The sequence below is a fragment of the Pangasianodon hypophthalmus genome, chromosome 15, assembly GCF_027358585.1.
Source record: "Pangasianodon hypophthalmus isolate fPanHyp1 chromosome 15, fPanHyp1.pri, whole genome shotgun sequence".
In the NCBI taxonomy this organism is placed as follows: Eukaryota; Metazoa; Chordata; class Actinopteri; order Siluriformes; family Pangasiidae; genus Pangasianodon; species Pangasianodon hypophthalmus.
Window position 1 is genome coordinate 12,580,122 of NC_069724.1, and position 19,988 is coordinate 12,600,109.

The following is a 19,988-nucleotide window of genomic DNA, read 5'->3' on the forward strand; positions in this document are numbered from 1 at the left end:
GAATCTACTTTCTATCTAAAATCTAAAATTGTGCAGAACAGTTGGCTTCCAGGCCTGGAGCTGAGAACCTAGACTATTTGAGAAGCTATCAAGCGGAAATATCACGAGAGAGCGTCACTTCTTTTTCTGCTCCTGCTGAAACCACAAACTACACTTCCCGTGATTCCCAACTGAAGCCTCGTCATGTGACCTGACACATGATCCATATCCCCATTCACAATTGCCAGAGTTCTAGTTACTCACACTTGTTCACAGTAGTAGTTTTCAATAAGTCATTTCTTTTGGCTCATCTCATCAATCTCAAACTCTTTCAGCTTCCAAATGGCTCATTTTTAAACCAGATTAATTTTGCGATATTATGACCAGTGATTGTTCTTCTTTGCCTATGTCTGATTGTTTAAACAAATCATATTCTACCTTATCATTAATGTAGTGACATTACATTACTGTATATTTCATAAAATGTATTTTAATCATTGTTAGCCTAAATTAGGGTCCCCTGGAGGACTAGTGGTTAGGCCTCGGCGCTCTCACTGCCATGGCTCGGGTTTGATTATCGGCCAGGGATCCAAGCCCAGCCAATGGGGTTGCACAGGACAGTGAACTCCCAGTGCCAGTCCCAAGCCAGATAAAATTGCAGTGGGTTGTGTAAGGAAGGGCATCCGACATAAAAACTATGCCAAATCAAATATGTGGAATAATGATCCGCTGTGGTGACCCCTATTTGGGGGCAGCCAAAAGAAGAGCAGTTAGACTAAATTAGCAAGGCACTACAAATGTGTATTAACAAAAGCAGTAAGAATCCCTGCATTTATCAATATGTCTGTGTTTCATTTAAAAGATTTATTCTGAAAACCGATCACCTTCACTAATACACTTACCTCATATACAGTTAAGAGTCAAACATACAACTCACCATTCAAATGAATAGCTCACATTTCATAAAGAAATGAATGAATGAATGAATGAATGAATGAATGAATTAAACATAAAGAAAGGAAGAAAAATGACCTGGAGCACGTATGCAAATCAGTTTTCAAAGTTCACCTAATGGAACTCACTCAAAAAACTGACTCATTTGCAAATACTCACTAGTTTACAATCACCTGCACCAGTTAAACAGCCTGGACTTAATTCAGTTCTTTGCAAACTCTCTGTGGTTTACATAGTGATGAGACTGAGCCTTGTTTATCCGGTTTCAACTCTGTTTTTGTTCTTTGCCTCATCCAGCCTGTTTGTTAATCGCATGACCTTTTTCTTGTATTACGTCTTTTAAGTATTCGTTTGCCCTTTTGGTTTGTCTGCCTCCCCAAAAAAACCCATTTACATCTGACAGCCATTCACGTTGTTGCTGATTACTGTAATGTCATTAACTGTAAATTGTTTTACCTAAACTTCCTTACAAAAGATCCAATGTGCAGATCTTTTGTAAGCACTTTATTTAAAATAAAATCCTGTAAGATGCACACAAAATCTGTTTACTTTAAAGGTTATTCATTCAAGTTTCTTCATTCATCTTCAGTAAGTATTTTATCCTAGTCAGGGTCTTGGTGGATCTGGAACACTGGACCCAGGGTGGGACATCAGTCCTACACAGACCACCATGCACACACACATTTACACAATTATTCACACCTAGGGGCAATCTAGCGTAGGCAAACTTTATACCAATATGTTTTTGGGAGGCTGGAAGAAGCCAGAGAACCCTGAGGAAAACCCATGTAGACTTGGGGAGAACATGCAGCGCTCCACACAGACAGTAACCCAAGCTCAAGATCGAATCAGAGACCTGGAGCTGCAATGTGTTAATACTACCTGCTGTACCATTGTACTACCTCCTTATTATTAATAGGCAATTTCCTCCTTATTCCAGATGATGTGTAATTTCTTTAAATTGGGTTATTGGCCTGACTGACATGAATACATTGTTCAGATTGAACAGATAATGCATCCTAAACTAATATGAATACATATACAAAAAAAATAGGTGGAGTGTTCTTGCCAGAAATATTCAGACTAGGTGTGTGCATTGTGATTCCGCTCTCCAAAACAAAAAGAGTTGCACAAGGTTTTTTACTTTAACATTGAGCTTTAAAGATTAGCTTGCGGAAGCTTTGTGAGGAGGGATGCCTGGTTTCATCTACAGCACAAAAACTGTACAAGAAGACTACAAACCCAAATGTTTGAAAAATTAACAGTGGTGCACATTTCTGATTTGCAGTATATATTAAAGCAATATTGCACTAAATATATACTGATACAGATAATGCCATTATGTTACACCACTAGTTTAGAGAGAGAGAGAGAGAGAGAGAGAGAGAGAGAGAAACAGTAATGAATGTTTAAGCATGTTACCACTATTATTTTGTGAAAGTCATGTAGTATGCTATATGTTTATGCTATTTTATATTTCCAAACTTTAAGTCTCATCCCATAACCACTTGGTAAACTATGCAAAATGTTGAAGCTAATGTTACACTATAAAAGTGCGGAGTGAAACATGAGCCTTTCCACTAGCCTCTCACTTTTCTGACCAAGACAAGGTTTTATCCAGCACAGGGCAGCAGATAGTTGCCACCTTCTTGATTAAACACCTTCTTGATTAAAACTTATAGTGATTTTGAATGACTAAAAACAAGCACTTTTTGTGACAGTAAAATGCTTTTAACAGGCCTTCTGCATAGCAGCTCACACAGAACCAGACACACTCAGTGCTTTTATACGTCTTTCTGATCCTTTTACTTAAACCAAGCTAACCAGACAAGGTTCTGCATCTGTCTTTTCAGATACTTATAGATCTGAACTGGCGATAGTAAGGGAAAATAACAGTTTTGGACATTTTCTCTCACAATGTTTAAGAACTCTTCAAGATACAGATTTTTCAGAAAATACTTGAACACTGCAACTCCCTCAGCGCTCTCTGCTTGAGTGTAGTGTGGATGCTTATAGGTCTATACAGACATGTTCTCTTTATACCTTGGTGTGTTCTTTTCTCATGTGACTACCTTGAATGCAAAGCAGTGTATACTGTGTTTGTTTATACCACTATTATTGCTATTACACTATTTGTTTGTTGCTTGACTGACTGCATTATACCCAAAGTTTTTGCTTTTTGTCAGTCGAGAAAAACTCAGCCTCTTCTTTAAGCAATTGGGAATGATTCTGCCTCTATTGGACTTTACTTTGGAAAAATCATATCATCTGTCAGATGATCAAATGGAAATGCAAAAATTTGGTGTACACACTGATTATTAATGTAAACACAGTATCAATTGGCCAATGTGTGCTGATTGTGCCATGCTAGTCACATCTCAGTTTTAACACTTAAGGTCACTTGACCTAATCTTATTCAGTCTAATCAACTGAGAGAACTAGATTTGTCTTTAAATTGCACTTTAAATTGAACAGAAAAGAAATCCCAGAATGAGTATGAGCAGAATATGTACAAACGAAACCAAGATATATACCAATTAAGAGTTTATTTTCTTTATTTTTTTATCACAGTTAAGTGAAAGTTTTACAGAAAGGTCATTTTCTCTAACTAGTTTTACTATTGTTTTATTCTTTTTTTTTCTAAAGTGAAACCTTTAGACTTCATTTCTTGTCATAAATATTTCTAAAGTTAAACCTTTAGAGAATAAGACAATTCTGGAAAGTGGAAAGAAGCACATTGCCGACAATAAGGTACGTTATACTGTGCGGCAATTACGTTTTTTTTTTTTAAAGAAAAAATGTCCCTGATGTTAAGTCCATTTTTCTCAAAAACGTCGCTACGACGCACCACCGCGTCCTCTGCGTGTCTAACGCACGATGCGAAATTTGCGCTGTGGAGCACAAACTCGCTTTCTCCTTCCTCTCCAAACCTCATCCGCACAAAGAATGAGGGCCGCTGGGTCGCTCTCGTGGCATGCCCGGCCTCGTTCACATAAAGAAGGAGGACCATCTTGGCATGGACGGGACGAGAAGCGACGGAACCGTGAGGCGAAAGGCCACTTCGGGCCTGCATGCCCCGCGCTGCCTGGACTGCATTAGAGCCTCCTCAGAAGCGTCCAGGGATGTGAAGATACATCATCATCATCATCATCCTTTATTCAAAGGATGCATGTATTTCCATTAAGGGTTAACAGCCTCTCGTGTGAGAAGAGTCCCATCAGCAGATCAGCGAGCTGGCAGAGTGATCTCTGGAAGCCAGTCGTTGGAGCGGCGGCTTTCTTCGCAGAACATGTGCAGCTTCTCCAGAGCTGGGTCTTCCCACGAACCATCAGCTGGACTCTGTGGAAATAAAATAAAAATGATCATGAGCACCTCTTGCTCACTTGTTCCATACAGTTAAATGCCTTGTGCAATGCGCTGGCTGATGCTGTAGGCACGTTGCTCCAGCACATGTGGCGTGTCTTACCGTGATAAGAAGGCAGTGACAGTCCTCGGTTTGATCTTTAGCACCGACGATTTCACCCAGACGTTGCACGTCGTTCACTCTCACGATGCTGATGTCGTTATCGAAGCAGAAAGCCTGGATGAGAGTGAAGTGGATTTGGAGCGCGATGTCGCACTCGAACTCTTCATCCATGGCCAGGACGCAGAAGGACACGCTGTCAGGATCACTGCACAAATCAAAGGAAAACAGTGCATGAGCTTAAATTCACTTAGCGTAGAGTATAATGTTGAAATCTGGCCATGCATATCAGGACTACTCACTCATTCATGATTTTTGCGCACTCGTAGACGCCGACGGTGACGCGACCCTCAGCCTCGGCGGACTGCAGAGCCTCAGTCAGAGATCTGCTTTCATTAACCATCTTGAGCTGGGTTTTTGTAGTGGTAGAAGTTGTATGATGTGTCCTACTGGCACGCTCGCACAGTTTGGAATGAGTTTCTGGTGACACGCGTCTCGTATTTATACCCGGAAGCCGGCACGCGCTTGCAATCTGATTGGCCGAGGCGGGACAATAAAGGAACGAGCCATCCGTGGCGCGTGCCTATAGACATGCATGACATCTCAAAGAATTCATAATGGGAAAAGGTCAATTTTGCACGCTTCTGACTTTTAATTTGCTTCTATTTTTAATAGAAAGCTTTTGTTGACTGTAGACGTGCCTGGCACGTGCACTGCAGCATCCATGGAAGTTTGCACAAATTACAATAGATTTGATATATTTTCACGTCACAGGTTCCAAAGTTTGCTCATAAATAAAAAGTATAAAGTGTGAATGAAATCCTAAGATGCACATGCCCCAACAACAATGCAGCTGCAATGCAATGTGATAAAAGTAAGAATATTGTAAAGTTGTGCTGCACTAATATTAAAATAAATGCACCTAATTACAGTGTGAAACAGTGCTACCAGTGGAAACCTGTAAGTCAGTAAGTGAAGTACAAAACAGAGTTGTACCTACTTTATCGTTTCATGTGAATAAAAGATTTGTACAGACTTTACATTTCATGTGAATAAAAGAAAGCCCAGCTAATAGTGTGCAAATAAATTTCTATATTTTTCTTCTGGGTTTTAAGCACCAGTGCTACGTTTGAGAAAAGAAAAGTTCTGGAAAGGTCTGTTTGTGGTGTCTTAAAAATGAAAAAGTACTTTATTTATATTTTTACAGTATAACAGCCAATAATTACAGTTCTGTTTTGGGTGATGTTCATGACAAAAAGGCAACGACTCAATAAATAAATAAATAAAATAAAAAGAATTTGTTTAGAATTGAACTTGTGCACATCAGAATTGAAACCAAGGGTCATGTGGTTGTATCTGTTTATCAGCAGACACGCGTGGCTGTTTTGCATACGCAAAGGTGGCCCGACTTTGGACGCGTGGCATGTTAAGACACCCAACATCCCCCAACAGACACACACACACACTCTCTCTCTCTCTCTCTCTCTCTCTCTCTATGGCAGAGAGGCAGGGCACATCTGCTCATGGTGGATTAAAGGATCAATAAACTCTATACTCCCAGCTATCGTGCTCTTGGTAAATATCTAAAGTATTGCTGAGTAAGCAGTTTGCTGCATATGCATTGATTTGGATGGATATATTTTGAGAATGAAGAAGAAGAAGAAGAAGAAGAAGAAGACTTGCAAAGCATTTGTCATATATAAAATACAGCTCGAAGTGTTTTACGGAGATAAACATAGACTATAAAATAATTTTAACTGACAAATGAAGTGTTACTTCTGAAAATAAGATAAGAAGATATGACAAACTTTATTCCAACTTGCTCAAGACAATACAAAAACAGTGAAGAGATGTTTAAAAATCATAAACATAATAGGTAATAAAATAGTTTAGGTAATAAAAAATAAAATATAATAATAATAAAATATGTTTACTGACACTATAGTATGCAGCATTTTCAATTCTTTAAAGTCTTCACAAAGTTAATCCAACACAAGAGTTTGTTTTATTGCATCTTTGAGTCAGCTGTAAGGAATTAAACCTAGTATTCCACTAGGTTTAGGTTTAGTAATAAATTAAACTTATTAAAGTATTAAACATAGTAGTGGGAATAGTAACAGGATACAGAGTGGTCATTTGAAAGTGTCCTCTGTTTTCAGGTAGCTCGAGCCACTTCCTGTCTGCCAGTAGCACGCGCCTGCTGTTGCTCTCAGAACAATAAGAAGCAGGGCAGCCCATTAAAAAGAGCCGGATTTATGAGGGCTAATCTACAACTCTGTGTGTGTGTGCGTGTGTGTGTGTGTGTGTGTGTGTGTGCAGTGGAGGGAGGGTACTAAAAGTAATTGTTCACGGGACCACCTGTCACTCGCGAGCACGCATGCAGTGCAGCAGCGCGAGACGGACGGACGGGCTGCAGATGTGACGCGCACACAATGCAGAGAGGCAGACGTGCTGCACGCGCCTCTGCTGAGGTCAACTCTGCGGTTCGCGTGCATGCAAATTGAATTCTGACTTCTGCAATACTCTAGCTGCAAAGAGGGCACTGAGAAAATGCGCATTTATGCCTTTATATTAGATTACTAGTCAAACACTTTATTATTCATACACAGGGATTCAAGCTTCATGGGATTCATGCATGTGAACTAGCCTATAGATTGCATTGCAGAATGTTGCACTGATTCATTATTCAATATTTATACTCTATACACACTCTCATTACTCAGGATTTTCTTCGCTTTCTTATCTTGTTGACGTAATTAGGTCTAAATTCTCATAAATGCAGAAAAGTTGCACTATGTTTGTCTAACATAGCCGTAAAACTCAATGCAAAACCTCAGTGCAAACTTGTTATGCTTTATTTTAATTACTTTGGTGTGGTAGATGAACAATAGGGTTAGGTGCTGCAGGGTGAGGGGTAAAGGGTGAGTGGAGTGGGTGTATCCCAGTGTAGTGAGGCCCCTCCATCTGCTCCTGTTCTGCACACTAACAATAGGCCTGAATCTGTCAGCGTCAATCTGCTCTCTCTGTTCTCGCAGACAACACGACATTTCTATCTGCAGTCCTGTTTTGTTTTGCATTGCATTTTTTGTCCTATCTCTAATGCTATAACACAAATGCACTATTTGATTGATCAGAACTGGGCCTATAACCTCTAAGCTGTTTTATTTTGCTCAACGTCTTTGTATTTCCAAACGCTAAGCTTCATTACAGCAAATGATTAAGCTAGCATTGTTGCAAGAGTAAGAAGTGACACAGAGAAACTCTCCACCGCTCCTAAAAGTTTGAGTTTAAGTTTCTCATGTGTCGCAAATCACGCAAACACATTTTGCATATCAAACACGTGCATTTTGTTTACATTTATTATTCTTTCAGATGAATTTGCAAAATGATCCCCCTTTGCAAGGCTTCTGTGTGTCACGTGACTCGGGGCCACAGAGCCAGGCAGATTGCATGGCAGAGCGTCATGGCACGCGTTACTCATTTGCATGTGTATAGGCGTCCAATAATAGAAGTTCTGAATTGACAATAGGGCTGTTTCAGAGTGTCTACAGATGGCCACACTCCACCTGTCCTTTTGCACAGGGAGGGGTTCATATGCACACTTTCTTTTTTCTTCAGCAGCTGTAAAAGGCCTACTCAACTTTAGAAACCTTTTCATTTTTACTCATAAATACTTTACTAGGTCTATGTTTGTTATAATGTTTAAAAAAGTTTCACAGTCTTATTATAATTAGTCTATATATGACTTCCATTGGCCAACATAGACGTTTATAACCCTTATAGACTTGGATAAAGGCTAATTATAAAGTTATGCTGTTTTTAAAGCACATGGTCTAAAGCACATTTTAAACAAATTCGCAATATTCAAAAGAAGTGTTGCTCTAATTCTCATAAACCATGCACTAGACAACAAACTTGTATTTCCATATCTAAATATAAGATTCAGACTTATGCTCCTCTTGTGCAAAATTGTTTTAAAGTACCGTGCAGTCCAGGGTACAAAAAGAGGCCATGGATTATCTCCATCAATCTGCCACGAGCCGGAGTGTGACAATAGTATTAGCATACCAATGCAGCACGGTCCAATCAGGACAAGCGCCTTTCACGCGCACCACGAGCCCAAGAATATAAAAGCCGACGCCTGGCTCTGATTCAGCACCAGTCTTTTACGGACTATCCTGATCTCTGCATCTCTACTGTGCTCGTCTCGGAACGACTCCTAACACCAGCATCATGACTTTTGAGGAAGTTGCCATCCAGAAGCCCAGCGAGAGAGCTCAGGGCACCGGCAAAGCACTGGAGGAGCTTTTGGTGTCTGCAAAGACGAACGAGTGTCTCACCATCGGCGTGTATGAATCTGCTAAAGTGATGAATGTGTAAGTATCCGGTCTGTGCACTTGCTTTAAGAATCACAGACGTATCTTCCTGAGGTTGATCGAGTCCTGCATGTGATGCGTGATACTCATGCACTGTTTTCCTTTGATTTGTGCAGTGATCCTGACAGCGTGTCCTTCTGCGTCCTGGCCATGGATGAAGAGTTCGAGTGCGACATCGCGCTCCAAATCCACTTCACTCTCATCCAGGCTTTCTGCTTCGATAACGACATCAGCATCGTGAGAGTGAACGACGTGCAACGTCTGGGTGAAATCGTCGGTGCTAAAGATCAAACCGAGGACTGTCACTGCCTTCTTATCACGGTAAGACACGCCACATGTGCTGGAGCAACGTGCCTGCAGCATCAGCCAGCGCATTGCACAAGGCATTTAACTGTATGGAACAAGTGAGCAAGAGGTGCTCATGATCATTTTTATTTTATTTCCACAGAGTCCAGCTGATGGTTCGTGGGAAGACCCAGCTCTGGAGAAGCTGCACATGTTCTGCGAAGAAAGCCGCCGCTCCAACGACTGGCTTCCAGAGATCACTCTGCCAGCTCGCTGATCTGCTGATGGGACTCTTCTCACACGAGAGGCTGTTAACCCTTAATGGAAATACATGCATCCTTTGAATAAAGGATGATGATGATGATGATGTATCTTCACATCCCTGGACGCTTCTGAGGAGGCTCTAATGCAGTCCAGGCAGCGCGGGGCATGCAGGCCCGAAGTGGCCTTTCGCCTCACGGTTCCGTCGCTTCTCGTCCCGTCCATGCCAAGATGGTCCTCCTTCTTTATGTGAACGAGGCCGGGCATGCCACGAGAGCGACCCAGCGGCCCTCATTCTTTGTGCGGATGAGGTTTGGAGAGGAAGGAGAAAGCGAGTTTGTGCTCCACAGCGCAAATTTCGCATCGTGCGTTAGACACGCAGAGGACGCGGTGGTGCGTCGTAGCGACGTTTTTGAGAAAAATGGACTTAACATCAGGGACATTTTTTCTTTAAAAAAAAAAAAACGTAATTGCCGCACAGTATAACGTACCTTATTGTCGGCAATGTGCTTCTTTCCACTTTCCAGAATTGTCTTATTCTCTAAAGGTTTAACTTTAGAAATATTTATGACAAGAAATGAAGTCTAAAGGTTTCACTTTAGAAATATGTCATCATAAAAAAAACTAAACAAAAAAAAATCTAATTCATTTTAATTCTAACTAATGTCATTGTAATATTAAAGAATGGAATAAAATGATTAAACTGGTGAAATAAATAATGCCTAATGTGTTTATTTCTGCACTCTAGTCATTCACTGTGCCAGAACCTGCGTACTGTTGTAAGTTTTGGTACTTGCACACGCTTGCATTCTGGGGAGGTGTGTGTGTGTGTGTGTGCTGTCAGCTGCCTGGCCCCATCGTGGCCCCGTGGCCGCTGATCTGCATGTGTATGAGTCAAACACAATAGCAGCACGCCTCTGGCTCAGACTGAAGGCCTGCACAAGGGAGCCATTGTTTGGGGCGGCAGATGTCCTAGCTGCCACGCAAACTCCATCTGCCACAGCGAGCAGATGGGAGGTGAAGAGCAGGCGTTGGGGGGGAGAGAAGAAGGAGGGAGGAGGATGGGTGTTTGAACGCTGAGCTCACTCACTTTCGCATTGGCTCAGAGTTTGCTGCTGCATTGTGTACAATCTGCATCTGCCTGTAGCATGTGCAAGGGCGACTAAAAAGAATTTGCAAGGGTGACTGCGCCCTCTTTTCAAATGAAACTCATAGGCTATTGAACGGTAGTGTGACCATGCACACACAAATTATTTTTTTTTTGAACAAACACAAAATGTTTAAGACAATATTGGATGAATATTTAGTGTTGAATTTGTTAATCACATGAACTCCATAGGCATTGCTGTAATCTGAGTGCTAAGAGTAAGCCACTTTCTGAGATTTATATAACAATAGTCTACATACTCACTGCTTCCACACATTTTAATAGTTTTTAAACATTTAGGGTTCTCTGACAGATATTTTTTGTACTGCAAGACATTATAGAAACTTTACTGTTTGACATTTTGTGCAAGCTGTAAATAATATACAGACCTACACACTGTCTTCTCAGATACACCTTGTGTCACACTCTCTGGCCCTTTTCTTACCTACATGTAGTTATACAGTTACTGACTGTAGTCCATCTGTTGCACTCAGCTCCTCTCTATACGCTGTCCATCAGTGGAAAGGGACTATCACTGAGCAGATATTATTTGGATGGTGGTTTATTCTCAGCACAGCAGCAACACTAGGATCACATAGGATGGCATAGGATCACACCAGACTCTCATAGGATGGCATAGGATCACACCAGACTCTCATAGGATGGCATAGGATCACACCAAACTGACAGGACAACTACAAATACGGCAGTGGTGATGGCAAAACGAAAACAAAACATGCTAATAGACAGAAAAGTAATCTTATTACCTCAAGATCACAAATGTCTGTGTTTATGTGAACTGTTTTCTGCATGACCCCAAATCACACTAATTGATGTTGTAAACAGAACATAGTAATTTTCTTTAATCACAGGTCTATAGTTAAAAATTATCTCCATTGTATAATCTGCCATGGAGAATATACAGTCTGACAAGTAATAATCTTAAAATCCTGCTGAAATCACAGTCTAAAACCAGCTTTAAAGGAATTACCTGTTCTGTACCATTAATTAGTGTCATTTTCTGATGTAAGGGTGGGGCCCATACATTGTGCATATAAAAGATGGGCTACTGTCAGTAATTTTACACCTACTAAGAGATCTATATAGTAGAATGATGTAATAAACTGGTCAGAGTGTACTGTATTTACAGTGCTTATATCTTGCATTCTGTTCTATCCAGAGATGGTGCATAAAGCAAATACTGCAATGTCTTTTGTTTAATAAAGGTAGAAAACATTAATATGACATAATCGCGCTACAGATCTCAGCTTTTGGTCTATGACTTTTGGTGTCTTAGATCAGTGATGATTATATATTTATATTCCTAAAGCACAAAGGCAAGATTTTCATCTGATTTCTTAAAATACATTTAGGATTTATTAGCCTTTAGGAAGGCTAATATAGTTGCAATAAAGTGCAGTTCAGGTTTCACATAGCCTATTGACAGTAGAATTCCCCATGTAAGACAATGAACCATTTAGAACAAGTAAAACCCAATTACATCAGAGTTAAGCTCATTAAGAGAGGACGCACAGTTTCGAGGTGTGTCGTAAATTCCTGTAGGCACGAAGACTGTCCCGCTTTGGGTCTTTGACTACACCTGTGATTAAAGGCAGACAATCAGTTCTCCTGTTCCTTTGGATCCGATGGAGAACAATGCGATAGATACCTGTTATTGGGCTTCGACTGTTCTTGCCCTGGTTGTTGAGAATGTGTTCCTCTGTGACTCCAAGTTCCTGTAGGGTAGCATGCACCTCTTCCTGCTCTGCCCATCCTGGCCATACCTTCAGCAAGTGGACAGGGTTAAGCTGGTACATTTGAGGAATGGGACGTAGAATCTCCACTGGGAGAAGCCACTCGCAGCCCAGCATCTGATCCAGGGCACAGCGCTCTGTAGGCTCTGGCTTGAGGATCCCCCGGATCAGGCGCTGACATGGAGCGGACACCCATGTGGGAAGAACATAAACTCCCCGTAATACACAGCAGCGCAGTTTAGGAACAGTGTCAGCACGAAAAGGCATGGTGCCAGTCACCATGAAGAAAAGAAGAACCCCCATAGCCCACACGTCTACAGGTGGCCCCATGTAGGCCTCGTCTTTGAAGAGCTCTGGTGCTGCGTATGGAGGGGAGCCACAGAAGGTGTCCAACATTTGGTTGCGGTTGCTGATCTTTGTGCTGAAGCCAAAGTCAGCTACCTTTACGCAGGAGTTGCTGGTGAAGAGGATGTTTTCTGCCTTTAGATCTCGATGGATCATGTTATTGTCATGCTGGGAAATACATGAAATGCATGAAATGTATGATGTACCATATATAGACATACTGCCAAAAATGAAAATTTGCCACTTTCCTCAAATGTGGTTCACACTAGCAAGCAACAAGTTGCACGTTGCTTGTAATTTGTCTCTTGCGTATGTGTATAGCAACCTCTACTGTTGTCGCTTTTGGAAGAACACTGTCCAGCATCTTTTTTTAGTGTTGGCATTAGCCTGCAGTCCACTACTATGTATACATATCTCTCATGTTTTTGATTTGTTACATGCTTGCCTTTACACTTGCTTTATTGGCAGATTAGCAAAGCAAGCTAAGTAGCTTTGTACTCTCACCAGAGGCACCAACGATCTCTGCTACTTCCTTCCAAACTTTGTTTCTTCACAATGTCTCTATGCACATTTAATGACAGGTCGTATGTGACAGGGTAAGATCAAACCACAGTAATAAGTTTTTCTTCCATTTTTGCATGTAAGATGGTAAATGGGAACCAACTGTAGGTCAGAACTAAAGTTGTGAGTGGGGAAATGAAGAAATGTACACTCACTGAGCAGTTTATTAGGAACACCTGTACACCTACTCATTCTTGCAATTATCTAATCAGGCAATCAGGCAAGAACAGAAAGCTGAGGCTGCAGTGGGCACAGACTCACCAAAACTGGACAGCTGGAGACTGGAAAAAACATAGCCTGGTCTGATGAATCTGAATTTCTGCTGAGACACACAGATGGTGGGGTCAGAATTTGGCACTAACAGCATGAATCCATGGACCCAACTTGCCTTGTGTCCACAGTTCAGGCTGGTGGAGGTGGTGTAATGGTGTGGGGAATGTTTTCTTGCCAAACTTTGGGCCCGTTTATACCAATCAATCATTGCTTGAATGCCACAGCTTATTTGAGTATTGTTGCTGACTGTGTGCATCCCTTCATGGCCACAATTTACCCATCTTCTAATGGCTACTATGATAATGCACCATGTCACAAAGCAAAAGTCATCTCAAACTGGTTTCATGAACATGAAAATGAGTTCAGTGTTCTTCAGTGGCTTTCCCAGTCATTGGATCTGAATCCAACAGAACACCTTTGGGATGTGGTAGAACGGGGGATTCACAGTATGAAAGTGCACCTGAAAAATCTGCAGGAATTGCACGATGCAAGCATGTCAACACGGAACAGAATCTCAAAAATATTTCCAGCATCCTGTGGAATCCCTACCATGAAGAATTGAGGCCTTACCCAGTACTAGTATAGTGTTCCTAATAAAGTGCTGTGAGTGTAGGACCACGTCATAGGATTGGTCTGAGGAATCATTCAAGCCAATGGTTGGGTTTACACAGAATTGGGAAAATCTCATTTCAAATGTCGCCTGTCACAGTCACTGAAATCACAACTTGTGATTGTGTCACTTACAAACATGAGTGGTCACTTTGTCGTTTGATAGTGTGAACATAGGGTATATCATCACACATTTTTTATGAAGTGTTTAGTTATCTCTTGTTCATGTGGTTTATAGCACTGTAGGAGGTGTGGCCTATTACGAATTGTATGGTAAACATGATTTGGATGATATTCAATTTCCAATTTGATTTGTTTACCCATTCTTTTTAAACACAGATCAAGGGCCTATTGGATAGAGAGTTGGACTTGCAACCCGAAGGTGAACCTGAAGGTTGTGGGTTGAGTCTCGGGTCCGGCAGGGATTGTAGGTGGGGGGAGTGAATGACCAGCGCTCTCTTCCACCCTCAATACCACGACTGAAGTGAGACCCTTGAGCAAGGCACCGAACCCCCAACTGTTCCCGGGCGCCGCAGCAAAAAAAAAAAAAAAAAAGGCTGCCCACTGCTCCGGGTGTGTGTTCATGGTGTGTGTGTGTTCACTACTGTGTGTGCACTTGGATGGGTTAAATGCAGAGCACAAATTCCGAGTATGGGTCACCATACTTGGCCACAAGTCACTTCACTTCACTTCACTCTAATGTATGAAGCTGTTCATGTACAAATTGTGCTACTGAGATAAACAATGCCTTTTGACATATAATGATTTTGACATACACTAGCATTATACACTCATAATGCTAACCTTTCCTTATTTGTTAGCTACATTACCTCGTAGCCAAACTAAAGAAGCAAACCTAAACGTGTCTTTACTAATTGATTGTAAGGTTGGTCATGTGTTCTAGTCATTGGTCATAAAATACAAATGCATCTGCATAAATCTTCTAAATGCTACTAAACTGACCATGTGCTTTACTGCAGATAGGATTTGGGCAAACACAAGTTTGCTTTCTAGATCGGAGAATTTTCCCTGAGAGCTGATCCTGGCGTGCAGGTCTCCTCCTCCAGCGTACTCCAGCACCAGGCATAATCGACACGGTAACTCCAACACCTCATAGAGCCGAAGCATGTTTGGATGATACAAGCTCTCCATTACGGAGATCTCTCTGGATAGCATCCTCTGGCTCTGTAGGTCCAGTCGCATCTTATCCAGGACTTTGATAGCCACTTTGTCTGCAGGGAAAACACAATGATGTGGTTGTTACTAATTAGCATCAGATTTCTGATCTTTAAACAAATTTATTTGCCTGACCTAGAGGTGCTAACATTGGTAACAAGAAAATCTTAGCAGCTTCTTTAATCAGATGTGTGCCAAGCAGCAGAAAGAAAACAGCAAGGCAAAAGGCTGGTGTAACAGCTACTTAATAATTAGCAGCCCCTCCACTTTTACCATGCAAAGAGCCCATAGTCCCCCCCTCTTCCTGCTGATCATCACAACATCAACTTCTTTCACATCTCATGTGCTTTCTTGTTCAGTGAACTGCCTTTTCCACTGGGTGTATATTATTTGCATTTGGTCTGACCTGTGCTTTAGCTGAAAAAACATAAAAGCTTAGTTTTCAGATGTCTCCTGTATCACTGTAGCAAGGGGTCAAAAATCATAAATGCTACAGCTAAACAAGAGATGTTGGCACCTCTGTTTCAGCGAGTATCTTACCTACCCTTGGTAAGGGCGTGGAAGGCCAGTTTGACTTTGGAGAAGTTTCCACACCCAATCTCACCACAGACTTTGTAGAATCCCACCCTTCTTCCCACAATCAGCTCTTTGATGGTTTTTTCATCATGACACATATCCAGTGTTAGCTTCTGCAGAGGTGTGAGGCGCCTGGGTGAATCCTCTTCTTCCTTATTATCTGGATCACAGTCCGAGCTGTCTGACAGGCTGTACAGGCTGTGACACGGCACAGGTGCAGACACCAGAGTCATGCTCGCAGGCATTGTCCTTTCCTCTTTAAGGCTAAAATGAAAACAAAATTAGAGCACAATCTTAGGTCAAAAAATTGTTGAGCGAGTGTATTGTACCAAGCCTATGGTGACTTTGTAATTCACAAAATACACTGCACGCAATTTAGCAATATTTCAAATTATGCCACAATATGCTTTTCTCAGAGCATTACTTGTATATTAATTAATTTCTTAACACTTGATAGCGGCAAGATCTCATTTACGGCTGTAAAAATGCAAAGCCAGGCCTGACATGAAGAATATGACATATGAGATCCACTGCATGGCAATAGTGCATATTTGCTAAGGCATATTTGAAATTATATGATCACAGGTCTAGAAATAAATTTAAAACATTACAAATAGAAGTATCTTTAATATTGTCTAATTTGTCTTATCCTTATTTTCTCTTACAAGATTGCAATAAACCAAATGTAAGATTATGATACCTATTTCTAGATATTTTTTGTTTTTACCAATTTCAAGCTTTTCCTATTCTACTGGATAATTTTGCTTCTTTCTAGAAATAGATGCTAAAAATTAGCAAAATTATCTGCCAATAGAACAAGACAATTTCATGCCTGAAATGAGTACAAAACAAAACAAAAAAGCTAGAAACAGGCTTTATAATCTTATATTTTGTTTATTGTCTTATATTTGCTTAAATGGTATTGCCTTTAACTTACAGGAAATACTAATTAAAAATGGGACTATGTTCAAAGTATTTCCACTTATGGAATTTTTACTTATGGAATCATCATAACCATAGCTTTAATATGTATTTAATCTAAATATATACTACATCTAACATCTACATCTTATCCACTGATATTTTGTCATTATAATAGTTATAATTCTTTAGATCACAGCATCAGTAAACAGTTAAATTAACAAAGAATAACAAAGAATGTATAACATTAATCATAAGTCTAATTCAGGTCTCACCCTTGCATTCTGCTTCTCGAATGAGATGAAGGCACCTGTTTCCAGCATGGATTTCCACATACTCGTATGTATTTTCTGCAATGTGAAATGTTATGGTAGAATCAAGAAATTCTGACAATGTTTCAATGGAGATCCAGTGGGTGCTCAGCTGTTCTCCATGTTAACATGTTGTTAACAATTCAGATGAATAATGTCAGCTCTCTTGGGGAGATTCTAGACCTCCTACAGTGCTAATTTATTGTCCCCAACCTCACCTGTCTGGCTCACAATGAAGGAGGGATTACACTCCTGAGAAGCATCTTAACCGTATGCTATATTTAGGTCTTCTTTAATCCCCCAATTTCCAGAACAAGTGAGGTGACGGACTGACGAATTGATGGACACAAGCTCAAGCATCAGTGGGAGGTTTTTATATATCTGATTTATGTTGCATTTGGCATCCTGAGAAAAAGACACTTTAATAATAATAAAATCAGTTTGAAACTTCAGTTTAAAAGTTGTAATGAGGTTGATCTCTGATTTGTGTTCAGTGTAAAGATCTGATGTTATGTAACTGCTAAATAAGATTATGGCTGTCCCTCTTTGACACAATGTGATTATCCTTAGCTTCATAATCTTTCAAGTCAGTGTCAACCTTTTAACGTGAACAAGGTACACTTAAAAGCACGTGTATATTAACCGAGTAATTCAAGTAATGCTTTCATTGAGCATGCTATGATGTAATATTAAAATTTATATTCAAAAGTATTTACCCAGAGGCAGAGCTCAACTTTTTAGTATAAGCATGTGAGTCTGAAAGCCTGGATTAGGTGCAAGCTACAGAAATGCGTAACATTGCAAACAGTAGCACGTGGTTTTATGTTTGCAATGTTACGCAGGTTTCATGAACTCTGAGATATCATGCAATAAAAATAGTCACTACTTGCGACTATTTCATTAACATGAATATACTCATTTCATTATCATGAATATAACAAAATCAAACTGAACAGATAAATCATACATGGTCATCACACAGTTGTATCAGGACTGATCATGATTAAAGGACTGATAGAGGATTGTTTTGATATAATCAAATTTTGCACCACCAAAGTCTGCATTATTGTTTTTGGTCAAGGGCTATTTCAAACTATTTGTAATGTGGACGTAGCATGCTTTACCACAGTAATTTTATTTACTTAAAATTAAATTTTATTCACTTAAAATTACTTAATTTTTTTATTTACTTAATTGCTTATCAGTAACCTGTTTGTGTATTTCAGGGAATCTTGTGCATATTTTCACAGGCTAAAATGGAAGACAGAAGTCGAGTCTTCTTAAATGCTCAGTGTCGATAAATAGTTGTTCTTTATAAAGTTATTGTGCATTAATCACTGCTAATTGGCTTATTTTATACAGGCACAAGAAGGTTGATTAAAATGGTTAATTACAACCGACAATGATCATCAGCCAAAATTTCACACATTTAACAGGTCTACATTTCATATTATTCAAATGTTTCAGTAATAATAATATGTACAATTTTCTGATATGTCTCCATATAATGGTGAGCAATGGCAGGTGTTACTCAGTTATAGAGTGCAGTATACTGAAAAAGTGTTCGTTCTGCACACTGCTAATGAGAAATATTGAGAAGTAAACTATAGTCAGGTCCATAATTATTTGGACATTGACAAAGTTCTTGTTATTTTAGCTGTCTACTACCACAGTATATTGGAGCTGAAATTACATAATGGATATGAACTCGAGGTCTTTCAGCTTTAAATTAAGGGTATTTACATCCAAATTGGGTGAATGGTATATGAATTGCAGTGCTTTTTATACACTATATGGCCAAAAGTTGGACACATGACCATCACACCCATATGTGCTTTCTGAAAATCCCATTCCAGATCTAGTTTCCCTTTGCTGTTATAATAACCTCCATCCTTCTGGGAAGGCTTTCCACCAGATTTTGTAGCATGGCTGTGGGGATTTGCCCATTCAGCCACAAAAGCATTAGTGGGGTCAGGTACTGATGTTGGGTGAGAAAGCGGTGTTCCAATTCATTCCAAAGGTGTTTGGGATGCCACTCTACTTCTTCCATTCCAACCTTGGCAAAACATATCTTTATGGACCTTGCTTTGTGCACAGGGGCATTGTCTTGCTGGAACATGTTTGGGCCTCTTAGTTCCAATGAAGGGAAACTGTAATGCTACAGCATACAAAGACATCCTATACAATTGTGTGCTTTCAACTTTGCAGCAACAGTTTGGGGAAGACCTACATATGGGCGTGATGGTCAGGTGTCCACCTACTTTTGGCCATATAGTGCATGTGACCTCCCCCTCACCTTTTTAAGGGACCAAAAGTAATTAGACAAACTAACAATCATAAATGAAATAGTCATTTTTAATACTTGGTTGCTAATCCTTTGTAGTCAATGACTGCCTGAAGTCTGGAACCCACAGACACCACCAAGTGAAATGCATGCTCAATTGGATTCAGGTCAGGTGACTGACTTGGCCATTGCAGAACATTCCACCTGTTTGCATTAAAAAATCTTGGGTTGCTTTTGAAGTATGCTTCGTTTGGTCATTGTCCACTGTGAAGCACCATCCATTTGGCTGAAACTTAGCATATAATATAACCCTATACAGTACAGAATTCGTCCTGCTGCTTTTTTTAGGATTAGTGTGTAGTATGTATTAATCTGCATACTGTGCTGAGCTTTCACTCACTGTTTTTCCAGTTTAACCCGATTTTATGAACAAATATATCAGCTCAGGTGTAATAATCATAATAATTTACTTGGGTTATGCATTTTATAATTGGTGATAAAAGTTTGGAAATAAATATTTTCCTATACCCTCTGCTGTGTTATTTTTCCCCATACATTTCAGAAACCCTGATCTGTGTAGTGTGAGTAGGTGTATTTTGCAATTGGGCACAAACCAGGAATTAAAAATATATGACTGAGATGAGTTTGATTATGTAAATGAGGTCACACATTCCAGGTACCTTATACGATGTCGGTCCATATTTCTACAATCT

At 40.1% G+C, this 19,988-nt stretch overlaps 3 protein-coding genes across 3 annotated transcripts; 1 reads left to right on the forward strand and 2 right to left on the reverse strand.

The window, feature by feature from the left end:
- Positions 1-2,443: 2,443 nt before the first annotated feature.
- Positions 2,444-4,872, reverse strand: LOC113543338 (growth arrest and DNA damage-inducible protein GADD45 gamma-like). Its single transcript, XM_026941459.3, has 3 exons — positions 4,699-4,872; positions 4,400-4,604; positions 2,444-4,272 (listed from the first exon to the last, which is right to left on the reverse strand). The coding sequence occupies exons 1-3, from the start codon at positions 4,797-4,799 to the stop codon at positions 4,159-4,161; spliced, it is 420 nt and encodes a 139-aa protein (XP_026797260.1). The 5' UTR covers positions 4,800-4,872; the 3' UTR covers positions 2,444-4,158.
- A 3,667-nt stretch (positions 4,873-8,539) lies between these two features.
- Positions 8,540-9,941, forward strand: LOC113543337 (growth arrest and DNA damage-inducible protein GADD45 gamma-like). Its single transcript, XM_026941458.3, has 3 exons — positions 8,540-8,772; positions 8,889-9,093; positions 9,221-9,941. Exons 1-3 carry the CDS (start codon positions 8,630-8,632, stop codon positions 9,332-9,334), a joined length of 462 nt encoding a protein of 153 aa, XP_026797259.1. The 5' UTR covers positions 8,540-8,629; the 3' UTR covers positions 9,335-9,941.
- Positions 9,942-10,013: 72 nt separating this feature from the next.
- nim1kb (NIM1 serine/threonine protein kinase) lies at positions 10,014-19,944 on the reverse strand. Its single transcript, XM_026941457.3, has 4 exons — positions 16,956-19,944; positions 15,728-16,023; positions 14,971-15,239; positions 10,014-12,732 (listed from the first exon to the last, which is right to left on the reverse strand). Exons 1-4 carry the CDS (start codon positions 16,961-16,963, stop codon positions 11,983-11,985), a joined length of 1,323 nt encoding a protein of 440 aa, XP_026797258.2. The 5' UTR covers positions 16,964-19,944; the 3' UTR covers positions 10,014-11,982.
- Between the last annotated feature and the right edge of the window lie 44 nt (positions 19,945-19,988).